The sequence below is a fragment of the Pristis pectinata genome, chromosome 25, assembly GCF_009764475.1.
Source record: "Pristis pectinata isolate sPriPec2 chromosome 25, sPriPec2.1.pri, whole genome shotgun sequence".
NCBI classification, from domain to species: Eukaryota; Metazoa; Chordata; class Chondrichthyes; order Rhinopristiformes; family Pristidae; genus Pristis; species Pristis pectinata.
The window spans coordinates 14592249-14605937 of NC_067429.1; the positions used below are offsets into that span (position 1 = coordinate 14592249).

Sequence of the window (13689 nt, forward strand, 5' to 3'; positions counted from 1 at the left end):
AGGCTGCTTTACCCTTGATGGTGTTGAGCTTCTTGAGATTTGCTGGCACTACACTCATCCCAGCAAATAGCGAGTACTCCATCACACACTTAACTTGTGCCTTGTAGATGGTAGAAAGGCCCTGTGATGTCAGGAGGCAAGTCACACATCACCAGAATTGCAGCCACAGTGCTTATGTGGCTGGCCCAGTTGATTTTCTGGTCAATGGTAACCCCAGAATATTGATGGTAATGGTAACGCTATTAAATGTCAACGGTTGGCAGTTAGACAGTGATCAATAACAAAAAAAACTCTCACTTTAAATCCAAGCTACCCACTAAATGAGTCTAGCCTGACATTTTGCCTTTGTCTTTCCAAATTCATATTGCTTTCCAGTTCGCTCAGAATGGATCTGCACAAAAGAATGGCAGGGTTTTCATTTAAAACTCAACATCATCATCCAACTTGCCAATGTGGTGACCTCACTACAACTACAGAAAGTAGTTTGAAAGAGCAAAGAAATAATCTCACTGCTCCAAAACCACTTAAAAAATTAAACATCTGTAACTTGACATGTTCTCCCTGAACATAAGTAACATTTTAGGTCCATTACACCCTAATTGAGACCAGAGTCATTAATCTAATCATTTAAGGCATATTTACTTGTAAGATTACTACTTCAACATTGACAAAGAAATATCACAGGCAAGTCTGATTTAGATAGCCGAAATATCTGCGGTGCATTAGTTTGTTGATCTTACTTGAAACAATAATTTACAGATTTCTCTGCTAAAATATACCAGTCATGAAAACAAGTTATTAAGATATTTGTTATTGCTCTCAATTTAATCTGTGGATCTATATGCACTCTCTCTCTTTCCTCTACTTGAATGGATAGGACTGAACTTCCAGGAATGAATGAGCGGTTCAGAGTTTGCAAACCAGAACCGTTGGGGTGCAAGGAGAAATGAGGCATTAAAATGTGCATCTTTTAATCCATTGGGTTGGAAGTGCCGTGCACATATCCTCCAGCATACTTTCTATTTTATCACCTTACTTATTGGTCCCAAATTCACAGCACTGACTTCTGGTACAGAAGAATGAAAAAGCATATTAGACAACTGAACCAACATTCATGTTTACAAAATGCAAGTCTATCAAAATGCAAAAATCTGCAGATGGTGGAAATCTGAAATTAAAATAGAAAATTTTGGAAACACGCAACAAGCCATGTAACATCCGTGAAGAGAGAAACACAGCTAAAGTTTTAGGTTCATGACCTTTCATAATGCTGAGTATCTCCAGCATTTTCTGATTATATTTGCAGCCTTATCAGAATTCACCTGGAAGTCCAAAGACTGAAGGTACAGCATTGCACCTTAACAAAAGTACCACATGGTTCTAAAACTTCAATATCATCAAGAAAATGAAAATGTTTTCTCTACAAATAAGCTTGCATCACAATGCACTATGGGAATGATATTGCTGTTTTGTGTTAATGTGTCAGCAAAGCCTCTTGATGGGCCTCAATTTCTCTGATTTCTTAGTGAACTGTGCCTTTGCCAAATATTATCTGTATTCTAGTTGTGAATTGGATCAAATAACTTTCAGATAAGGTAAATTTAGCACAGAAAGAGATGAAAGATGGTCCCCTGCATTATGTGATCAGTTTTTCAGAATTCATCAACCTCCTAATCTTTTCCAGAGGAAATGCTCAACAGGTCATCTGAAAGTGGAGATCATTACAAGGTCACAGTTCAAAATTAAACAGCTAACATCAATCTCCATTATCTTCTAATGGTATTTTTTTATAAATTGCTGATGACCTATAGCTTTCTGATTCCTAATTTCCCTTTCTCTATTACCCAATTATTCCTATTACATACCATAAATTACATACCATTTTGTGAGTGGAACTATGGAGATATTTCAACTTGGACCCAATACATAACACAGAGGGATGGTGCCACCAGGCTGTTTTACATTATGTTTAATTTAGTTCAATGCCTCGGTTAAATTTGCTCTACAGTGCCAAGTATTAATAGATTATTTGTACAGGAAGAACAAAGGAATTTGATTTCTGCAAGATGGGAATTGAATTTACTTTTGATTCCAATTCAGTTACAATACATGAAGAACAACTTTATTTTCGTTCAATAGCATGAAATACCCATCTCCAGTTGTCCTTGAACTGAGTCATTTGCTAGGCTATATCAGAGGTCACTTCGGATTTACCACAATGCACAGTTTTTTTTCCCCAGGGTTGGGGAATCAAGAACTAGAGGGCATAGGTTTAAGGTGAGAGGGGAGAGACTTAATAGGAACCTGACGGACACCTTTTCACATAAAGAGTGGTCAGTAAATGAGATGAGCTGCCAGAGGAAGTGGGTTGAGGCAGGTACATTAACAACATTTAAAAGTTGCTTGGACAGGTACATGGATAGGAAAGATTTAGAGGGATGTGGGCCAATGGGACTTGCCTAGATGGGAATCTTGGTCAGCATAGACCAGTTGGGCTGAAGGGCCTATTTCCATGCTGTATGACTCTAAAGATGGTTCTGGAGTCATAATTAACCCATGCTGGGTAGTGAAGGTTGATTGCTTTCCCCAAGAAATCAGGTTTCTAACTGATACATTTTTTATTCCAGTGTTTATTTAATTAACGGAATTAAATAAATTTATTTAATTTCCCCTAGCCAGCATGATGGAATTTGAACTCTGATGAGGTATTTTGGAGGCATTATATTGTACCTTCAGATCCTAATAATTTGGTGGATACCCAGCTAATCCCAGCTGGTATTACCAATTGGTTACATGCGAGGCTACAGCATAATAGAACTTGATTTCACTGCACAGATCAACTGAATGCATTATATTGGCAACAAGTTGTGCAGCTGAGATGACAAATTCACAAATTCAACTGCAAGTTATCTATAGTAACAGTTCAGCTACACACTTTGACTCACCGTCCTTTTGTGCCAAGGCCTTGTCAATGAAATCAGCAGCTTCTTCAAAATACGCACTCAGGTTGAATGCTTCTGTGTCGTTGGCTTTAATTCCATGGTACGTGATCCCTGACCCTGCGTAGAACTCCGCATTGGTGTTAACGTGCATGAATGAGTTTCCTTCCGCACTGTTTAACACATGTGTTATCGCCAGTCGCTCTAACCTCATAAGATTTTGTGCAACAAACCTGAAAAATAAAAGATTAAAAGCCTTAAACTTTCAAAGGTTTTTGAAACTAATGCTGGAGGTCATTGATCTGAATAGTTAGCTAGGTTTCCTTCTCCACAGATGCTGCCTGGCCTGCTGAGAATTTCTGAAGTTTTCTGGTTTTGTTTTGCACATCCAACATCTGCAGTACTTCAGCTATTGAAAATTATTTACTGACGGACTTATCAGGTGAAACAAAATTGTCCCACAGTCAAAGTACCTGCCTCACATGTTTGCCAATTCCACTGGACTGGATTGGGTTCTCCACTAATCAAAGACTACTCCAAGTTACCACTGTGAACAATCCTGTAATAAAATTATAGGTGTGTTAAAAGAAATTGTGTTTTGTTTTTAATTTTCAGAATATTTTTGTTTCCATGTGCTTTGAAAAGGTGAAAGAAGCAACTTCCAAAAGGCTTTCTGATAAGAGCTCACCAACCTGAGAAGTAAACTCTCTATCGCCCGACCTGCTAGCGACTTCTAAGACATTCAGTTTATATTTTGCTTTCTTGCATTTGAAAGAGAACTGAATAAATGCTTGAAATGGAGAAATCTGCAGGGCTGTGGGGAAGAGCATGGAAGTGGAGAGTTTTGGATTTGCCAGTCACAAAAGTACAAATCTCTCCCTCTTGCCCTATACAATTCCATCACAGAATTAGCTAGTAAAACAAAATATGGCAAAGGGGTGAAAGTACTGTTTGACCAACAGTCAATTACCATCCACATGGGAAATGAAGAGTCCTTTTGCTCTGCAACTGGCCATGTGCTGTGAAGATGAATGCTTTAAGCAGACAACTGTAGGGGGCAGGAGTTGGAACAGTTGGAAGCAAGAGGCCATTGGACAGCACCTCTAGATTCAACTCTACTGCCGCAGTTGTTTAATAATTAAGGCTGAATTATAAACAGAACTAAAATACTACCAAAAACAAAAAAATGTTGGAACAGCACGGTGATGTAGCAGTTAGCGTAACGCTATTACAGCGCCAGCAACCCGAGTTCAATTCCCGCCACTGTCTGCAAGGAGTTTGTACGTTCTCCCCTTGTCTGGTGGGTTTCCTCCAGGGGCTCCGGTTTCCTCCCACATTCCAAAGATGTACGGGTTAGGAAGTTGTGGGCATGCTACGTTGGCGCCGGAAGCATGGTGAAACTTGCGGGCTGCCCCCAGAACATTCTACACAAAGATGCATTTCACTGTGTGTTTCGACGTACATATGACTAATAAAGACATCTTATAATTAAGGCTGAATTATAAACTGAACCAAAATACTACCAAAAACAAAAAATGCTGGAAATATTCGGAAGATCAAATGTATACATGGAGAGAAAAACACTCACTGACTTGCTGGGAATTCCCAGCATTCTCTTTAGTTAGAGATCCCTAGCAAGTGACATGTTCTGTATTGTGCAATTCTATCATCTTTTATTTTCTCTCTCTCTCCTCTGTTCTCCCTCCTGCTAACACACTTGCAACCTTTAGCAAAGGGAAATGTCTGTGATAGAGGGGAGACCAATTATTTTTTTTACTGGTCTCCCCTCTATCACAGACATTTCCCTTTGTTGACCTGACCCTTACCCCCTTCGATGCAGCCTAAAACAATCCTGTTTTCCCAGTTCGTTCAAAAGATGAGGAGGCGTACAGGAGTGAGATGGATCGGCTGGTTGAGTGGTGCCGCAACAACAACCTCGCACTCAACGTTAGCAAGACCAAGGAATTGATTGTGGACTTCAGGAAGCGGAAGTCGGGAGAACACACACCAGTCCTCATTGAGGGGTCAGCGGTGGAAAGGGTGAGCAGCTTCAAGTTCTTGGGCGTCAACATCTCAGAGGATCTATCTTGGGCCCAACACATTGATGCAATCATGAAGAAGGCATGCCAGTGGCTCTATTTCATTAGGAGTTTGAGGAGATTTGGTATGTCACCAAAGACTCTTGAAAATTTCTACAGATGTACGGTGGAGATCATTCTAACTGGTATGGAGGCTCCAATGTGCTGGATCACAAGAGGCTGCAGAGGGTTGTAGACTCAGCCAGCTCCAACATGGGTACAACCCTACCTGACATCGAGGACATCTTCAAGAGGCAGTGCCTAAAGAAGGCAGCATCCATCATTAAGGACCCTCACAAACAGTAGCCTGAAGACCCACATTCAATGTTTTCGGAACAGCTTCTTCCCCTCCGCTATCAGGTTTCTGAACAGTACATGAACACGACCTCATTACGTCTCTTTTGCACTATTTATTTTTGTAACTTATCGTAATTTTTATGTCTTTATGTCTTGCTGCCACAAAACAACAGATTTCACAACATATGTCAGTGATTATAAACCTGATTCTGATTCTGAAAAGGTCATCAACCTGAAATGTTAACTCAGTTTCAGTCTCCATAGATACTGCCTGATGCTTTGAGTATTTAGAACATTTTCTGAGTTTATCTCACATTTATAGCATCTGTAACTTTTTGCTTTTTGATTAAAATACTAAAGATGCTAGACATTTGAAACTAAACTGAATACTTAACACATCAGGCAGCATCTGTGGCAAATGAAACAGCATTAAAGTCGATGACATTTCATTAGAAGTGGGAACAGTTAGAAGTGAAACAAGTTTTAATTTGCAGAGAAAAGGGGAGAGATGTAGAGAACGTCTGTGTTAGGCTGAGGACTGGGAGAGACTGAATTACACAAGTAGGGGTATTGAACGGAAAAGGATGGTAAAGGTTAGAGAACAACAAAAAACATGTCTGGGTTAGTGCAAAAAGGAAACAAATGAAACTTGAAATACCAGAAGAGGAGAGAGAGAAGTACTGAAAGCTGGAAATGTGAGACTGGAAATGCTGATCATCTAAAATTGTAGCATTTAACATTCAGCCCTGAAGGCTGCAATGCATCCAGTCAGAGATGAGGAGGTGTTCCTCAATTTTGTGTTGAGTTTTGTCAGAACAGTGTAGACAGCTAAAGAAAGGTGGGAGTGAATTGGAGGTTTAAAGTGATAGGAAACTGGAAACTTGGGGTTACACTTGTGGACTGAATGGATGTGTTCTACAAAGTGGTTACTCACCGAATGCAGTTCATTACATAATAGGAGCAAGGGAACAGCTGCTTCAGCTTGAAGGGTTGTTTGTATCCCCGGATGATGGGAAGGGAGGAGATAAAAGTTAGATTTTGCAAATCTCCTGCAGTTGCAGGGGAAGGTGCCATGAGAAGGGGAGTGGGTGTTAGTAGTGATGGAAAAGAACCTAAAATGTCCAGGGGGGAAATGGTCCCTTAGGAATGTTGAAGTGGGGAGGGGTGTCACGAAAATTTGGACACAGAGCTACTAAATGGGGTGTTAGCTGAATTACCAAAGTAAAATTAGGAAAATTATTTCCCCAGGTTGGAGCTTGAATCCAACCTTTTGAAATGCCTTCTACTTTGGTGTCACTCATTGGCAGAGTTTCCAGTAGAATTGAAAAGCAAAAAATTGCAGATGCTGGAAATCTGAGATAAAAACAGAGAGTTCAAGCAATACTCGGTATGTTAGGCAGCATCTGTGGAGACAGAAACAGTTAATATTGCAGGCCGATGACCTTTCATGAGACCTTGATAATAAAAGCAAAATGTTGAAAACACACAGTAGGCCTGGCAACATCTATGGAAAGAGAACTGAGTTAATGCTTCGTTAGAACCTTAATAATGTTGATCTTTCACATCAGAGGAAGCAGAAACACAGAACTGGCCAAACCTGCTGCTGCCCTTATATTCCCCGCACAACTTTTGTTGCCTCATGGCAACATGAGATTCAGTTTAATCAGACTTATCAATTAAAAGGAGGGGAGATTAAGAATAGCAGCACAATGACAGTATATGTCAAATTGTAAAAGAAAAATCCACTGACTGAACTAGTAGTACAAGTATACCCAGAAGAGAGAGATCACAAACAATACTGCACTTTACGTGCTCAGCACTACAGTGTCAATTATTACTTTTAAATTATGTTAATACTTTTTAATTATTACTTTCAAATTTTCATCCTGTATAATATTTCTATTGTAATGGATGAAAAATCCCTAAATGTAAACTTAAAACACCCACATTCACCATAGAAATGGAATGTAACTTAATCATGACCATTTCAACAATAACTAATCCATGGATTTTAGAAAGTATTAAACAAACATAAATCTTATTCCTCTTTTCTTCATGATTGAGGCATTGCTGGCCCATCCCTAATTGCTCTTGAAAAGGTGGAGGTGAACCATTGTTGTCCTTCAGAGCTTCTGGGGAGGGAGTTCCAGGGTTTAGACCTAGTAATGATTAAGGAATGTCAATATACTTCTGAGTCAAGATGGCGTGTAGCTTGCAGTCCCCTAGTACGTTAACTCTTGACCTCAAAACCTACCTCGTTATGGCCTTGCACCTTATTGTCTGCCTGCACTGCACTTTCTCTGTAACTGTAACACTTTATTCTCTTATTGTTTTCCCTTGTACTACCTCAATGCACGATTGTAATGAAATGATCTGTATGGATGGCATGCCAAATAAAATTCTTCACTGTACCTCGGTACATGTGACAATAATAAACATGTAGATGGTGATGGAACGTGCATGTTTGGGAGGTGCTGTTAAAGTAGTCTGGGTGAGTAGCTGTAACATGTCTTGTAACTGGTACACACTGCAGCCACTGTGCTTCAGTGGCGGAGGGAATGATTATTCAGGGTGGGTGAATAGGGTACCAATAAAGGGGGTTGCTTTGTCCTGGAACATGGTGAGCTTCTTCAGTGTTGTCACCACTGAACTCATCCAGGCAAGTAGAAAGCATTCCATCGCGCTCCTGACTTGTTGAATGTAAATGGTGGAAACACTCTGGGGTGTCAGGAGGTGAGTCATTCTCCACAGGCTACCGAACTTCTGACCTTCTCTTTAGCCACAGTGTTTACGTGGCTGATCCAGTTGAGCTGTCGGTTAATGGTGACCACTGAGATGTTGATGGTGGTGACTCGGCCAGGGTAATGCCAAATTTATTTTGTACATCTACTTTCTTGTCCCTTAACTTTCTCTCTTTGATCAGTGACTTTTGCTAGCATCCAGACTAAGGACATCAGAAGGTCTTCAATCTCTCCATCCAAAATGGGCTTTTTTTTTTCTCTTGGTAGTGAACAAAGGGAGGCTACACAATCTCAGGGGTTAAAAGTTTTAATTATCAGGCACGTCAAGATAGGACAGCTCAGTGGCGCAGTCAGTAGAGCTGCTGTCTCACAGCTCCTGCCACCTGAGTTTTATCCTGACCTCTGGTGCTGTCTGTGTGGAGTTTGCATGTTCTCCCTGTGACCGTACGGGTTTCCTCTGGGTGCTATGATTTTCTCCCACATCCCAAAGACATAAGACCAAAAGATATAGGAGTATAATTAGGCCACTTGGCCCATCGAGTCAGCTCAGCCATTCAATCATGGCTGATTTTTTAATGCCATCCTCCCGCTTTCTCTGCATAACTCTTACACCACCCCCCCCCCCCGCCTTACCAATCAAGAATTCTATCAATCGTTGCCTTAAATACACCCAATGACTTGGCCTCCACAGCCCTCTGTGGCAATTCCACAGATTCACCACCCTTTGGCTGAAGAAATTGCTCCTCATCTCAGTTTTAAAGGGACATCCCTTTATTTTGAGGCTGTGCCCTTGGATCCTAGACTCTCCCACTACTGGAAACATCCTCTCCGCATCCACTCTATCCACACTGGTTTCAATGAGATTCCCCCCCTCGTCCTTTGAACTCCATCGAGTACAGGCCCAAGGACATCAAACATTTCTCATATGTTAAGCCCTCCATTCGTGGGACCATTCTTGTTGACCTCCTCTGGACCCTCTCCTGTGGGCAGGTAGCTACATGTGGGCTGGTAAGTACCAGCCATTGTAAATTGCTCCTTGAGTCAGTGGATGATGGAATTGATGGGATTATTGTACAAACAGATTACAGTGAAAACTAGTGGGGCAATGGGATTGCTTTGTGAACTGGCGCAAACTCAGTGGGCCAAATGGCCTCATACTACATTGTGAGGAAACATGAAATATGGACAGTGACAGTGTGGCCAGTTTGGCTGGTCACATTGGATCAATTGTACAACAGGCAGCATTCTACAATTGCTTAGGGGAGTTTAGTTTTGTTTACAAAAAAAAGTACAACTAAATTACTTGGAAATACATTAAGGAAAAAAGGAAATTGAAAAATTATTGAAAGTTTTTTTTCTAAAAACAATGCATTCCAAGATGGTAGTTGGTGCCTGGAGTGTGTGTGTGTGAGACAGCAACATACCTCAGCTTTTCCCTGAAATACTCTGCAATGTTACATGCTGAGTGGTTAGCAATAGGACTTTATTCAACGTTTTTCAAGAGGTTTCTTTTTCCAAAGGTTTATGTTTGCAAATTGCACAAAATTGTGCAAGACTAAGAGTCCTGAAAAAGTCAAGCGTGTTTAACAGCCTCTCCGGAGATGATCTGACTGCTCACCAAGTGGCCTGCGCTCTCACAAACAGTGCAGCAAACCTGCAGCTGTCTGCCACTGTGAACTGACGTGATTTCTATAATTAGCTGTGTATGTTCCCGGCAGATGTAACATTTCACTAGGGCCATATTACCGTTATTAATAAATAAATGACTCTGACCATACGTTAGAATCCTACTGAATTCCTTTTTAATAAATTGTTTTTTTTAATTAAAGGTAACTTTCAGCTGTAATAAATGCAACAGTAGTAAAGAAGATATTTGTACAAATGTGAATTCATGCTGAAATTATTGTAATTAAGAGCAGAATAACCCACATGACCTTGAAAGGAATATTTCAACTTTTGCAAATACTCCCAGGTGGCCCTAAAAATAAAATAAGCTAAAAAGCCTCAGAAATAATCTTCTTGCTTTAAGAACTCCATTCCAGCAAGCCTTAAGAGAATGATTTCTAGTCACATTTAGAAAATGGGATGAGCGTAAATGGGTGATTAGCATGGACTCAGTGGGCTGAAGGGCCTGTTTCTGTGCTGTCTCTCTCTATGACTCAATGCCTCAAAGTGCCAGTTTTCATTGATTTTACTAATTAAAGTTTTGGAGCAGTGAATCCATCTTTTGCTATTTCCACTTGAAGTGTACACTAAGTGTCATTCTCTGATGAGAAGAGTTTGACTACCCAAGTTGATGGAAGGTGCAAGGGTGAAATATGTCTTTAAGCTGAAGATCACCTCTGTGAAAAAGCTGTGAGATAATAGATTCATGTCTGTCACCCCTTTACCCAGCATGTCCTTTTGAATAAACACAAAACCCGGTCAATGAAGGGCACTTTCTCTCAGGGTGTGAGAAACAAAAGGAATGCAGGTCATCAAGACAGTTCCAGCATTGCACTGATTGGTATCAAGAACCACATTCCCAACCCTCACTTACATTTCATTATTTTGTGTGTGATATAAGGAGCCCCAGACAAAAAACGCTAAAGGGATTCATTTATATATTTCAAAAAGGTCATTGTTTATGGATTCAAGCAAACATCAAGCTAACTGGACTCACTTCTTGATGAACTATGCACACCCAGCTCAAAGAACCTCCCTCTTCCTTGGAGAAGCAGTCAATAATTCCCTCCAAACCTGCATGTTGAAAGCAGGTAAGTTCCTCAAGCTGCATGACTGTGTTTTCCAATCTCCATGAGAACAGAGTGCCTTAACTATTGTCTTCTGACTTTCAGCTGCATAGAACTAAGTCACCAAATCGCCTTAACACATAATTAAATGCAGCTCAAACCAATCTGTGGACATAGGGAGATCCAAAGGTGAAACCTGTTTACTGACAGAATTCTATTCATAAAGTGTTTATGAAGCAAACTACTTATTACCTTGGTACTTTATCAGAGGCAAGAATCTTTTTGAATAAACCTGGCTATTTAGATCTCATCCTATCCTTGATTAACAATGATGTAGCAAAATGTAAGAGTGATTTGGAACCCGGCTAGATAAATGAGGGAAATACTTTGAGACAAGAGATTCTGTAGATGCTAGAACCTGGAGCAACACACACAAAGTTCTGGAGGAACTCAGCAGGTCAGGCAGCATCAATGGAGGGAAATAAACAGTCGACATTTTGGGTCAAAATCCTTCATCAGGTCTCATCAGAAATACTCTATCATCCACAATTAATGTTTCTGATGAAGAAATATGGTTGAGAACTTTGCACAATGGTCACTGCCCTATATTCCTTATATCAGCTTTTCTCCAATGTCAGAGCTGGTGTGAAGATGCCTATACACAATTTGCAGACGCCAGTATTTTTGGGCCTATTTTTATTCTATGAAAGATGACCCGATGCAGTAATTCAGCTGTGGATGCTTACAGCTAAAATAAATTGCAATCTCTACACACTCTGACTCCCATGCACTGTACTCTTTCCTACGTCCCCTTCAGTGTCCTCTGTTTTTACCTCTGCATCCAAAACTAAACAAAGGTACTGTGAGGTCCCTAACTGCAAACAAAAGTAACACAAGTTATTTCCTACTGTTTAAATAAATTATCAATGGATCATCTACTGCAACCAATATTTAGGACTGGATTGGTTGCCACATACAATATAGCAATTTCAAAAGTATAGGATGTTCTTTTTATGGGTTGTTTCAAACAGCTGCAGCTGAACTGCCTGCTACCCCTATTCAGCAGTTTTAAAGCATAAATCTGTGAGTTGAGAATGAACAGAGACACTGGAACCTGAACAGATTCCATAGAACCATAAAAAATACCGCTCAATACAGGCCCTTCAGCCCACCATGTTGTGCTGACCTTTAAACCATGCCTAAGACTTATCTAACCCCTTCCTCCTACATATCCCCCTATTTTAAATTCCTCCATATGCTTATCTAACCATCTCTTGAACTTGACCAACGTATCTGCCTCCACCACCACCCCAGGCAGCGCATTCCATGCACCAACCACTCTCTGGGTGAAAAACTTTCCTCTGTTATCTCCCTTGAATTTCCCACCCATCACTTTAAAGCCAGGCCCTCTTGTATTGAGCATTGGTGCCCTGGGAAAGAGGCCCTGGCTGTCTACACTATCTATTCCTCTTAATATTTTGTATACCTCTATCAAGTCTCCTCTCATCCTTCTTCTCTCCAAAGAGTAAAGCCCTAGCTCCCTTAATCTCTCCTCATTGTCCATACTCTCCAATCCAGGCAGCATCCTGGTAAATCTCCTCTGCACCCTTTCCAACACTTCCACATCCTTCCTATAATGAGGCAAGATTCATCTCCTTTTACAACATTTGGGAATAGTCCCAGTTTGGATGATTATAATTCTCTTTTCCAGTATGATGCAGAGTCTCAACAACAAATGCCAAAGAAAAAAATAGTGGTGTTTAAGCAGTATTGAGACAGACAGATGAATATGCAGGGAATGGAGGGATACGGATCGCGTGCAGCCAGATAGGCTCAGTTTAATTTGGCATCAAGGCCGGCACAGAAATCATGGGCCAAAGAACCTGATCCTGTGTTGTATTGTTCTATGCTCTAAATGGATGGACGAATATAAGAAGACAAGGTCATCCATTTAGACTTTTTCATTTGCTTCACTCTGCAATCAGATAATGACTCCACCTGCACTATGTAGTCCTTGATACCCTAACATTACAGACGTCTATCAATTTCAGCTTCACAGATTTCAATTGACACAGCATCTACGGCATATTGGGGACAGGGTTCCAGGTTTCCACTTACCACTGTATTTAAAAAAAATACTTCCTGATTTCACTTCTTGATGGTTGATTCTGCATTCTGAGACACTATGGCTTCCTAATTGCGATGCTCTAATAATGGGCCCCTTTGTTCCATATTCTCCAGCCAGAAGAAATAGTTTATCGTCATTTACCCTATGAAAGCCTTTGATTTCAAAGAGTTTGCTCTTCAAGCTGCAGAACTGAATTTTATGCAGTCCTTAATTTAACCCTTTAAGACCTTGAAACATAGACTTTCAATCAGAAGTTCTCCACTGTCCTCACCAGAACTTGTTAGACTACATCATAGATATATTACATCATCAAAATTCCAAGCATCTTCAAAAAGAAATTAATTTGAATTAACGCATCAGTAATAGTGACAAATTCATATTTGTCTCATGGGCAAAAAATATCTTCTAAAGGAAATGCATTACAAAAGAATGCTGTTCTCGCCTGGAAAATGTAGGTTGCTTTAACACTGCTTCTGTGTGTACTAACTATAATCTGACATCGTTACATGGTCACTGTGCTTACTTCATCAGTCCTTCCTGCAGATAACACCTTGACTGAGAGACAACAACCTCTTAAAAAGTCAAGAATCATGTAATTGACTTTGTATTTTGGAATTATTTAAAACAATTATTGCAAATGAGGTTACAAATTTACAGTACACTGCATGATGCATACTTTTATACTAATCCTATGCCTTTTCTGAAAATACTGATTTTGTCCAAAGAGCAGGTATTCCATGGCTATGACCTTCCTCCCAAGGTCAAACCAGGATG

The 13689-nt window shown here is 40.3% G+C and overlaps 1 protein-coding gene across 2 annotated transcripts in view; it reads right to left on the reverse strand.

Moving 5' to 3' along the window:
• dusp3a (dual specificity phosphatase 3a) overlaps positions 1-13689 on the reverse strand; it is a 28909-nt gene that overhangs the window by 13235 nt on the left and 1985 nt on the right. For both annotated transcript variants that reach the window (XM_052038529.1, XM_052038530.1), the window contains exon 3: positions 2946-3172. In XM_052038529.1, the coding sequence (XP_051894489.1) occupies positions 2946-3172 (227 nt within the window). The remainder of the gene's footprint in view (positions 1-2945; positions 3173-13689) is intronic.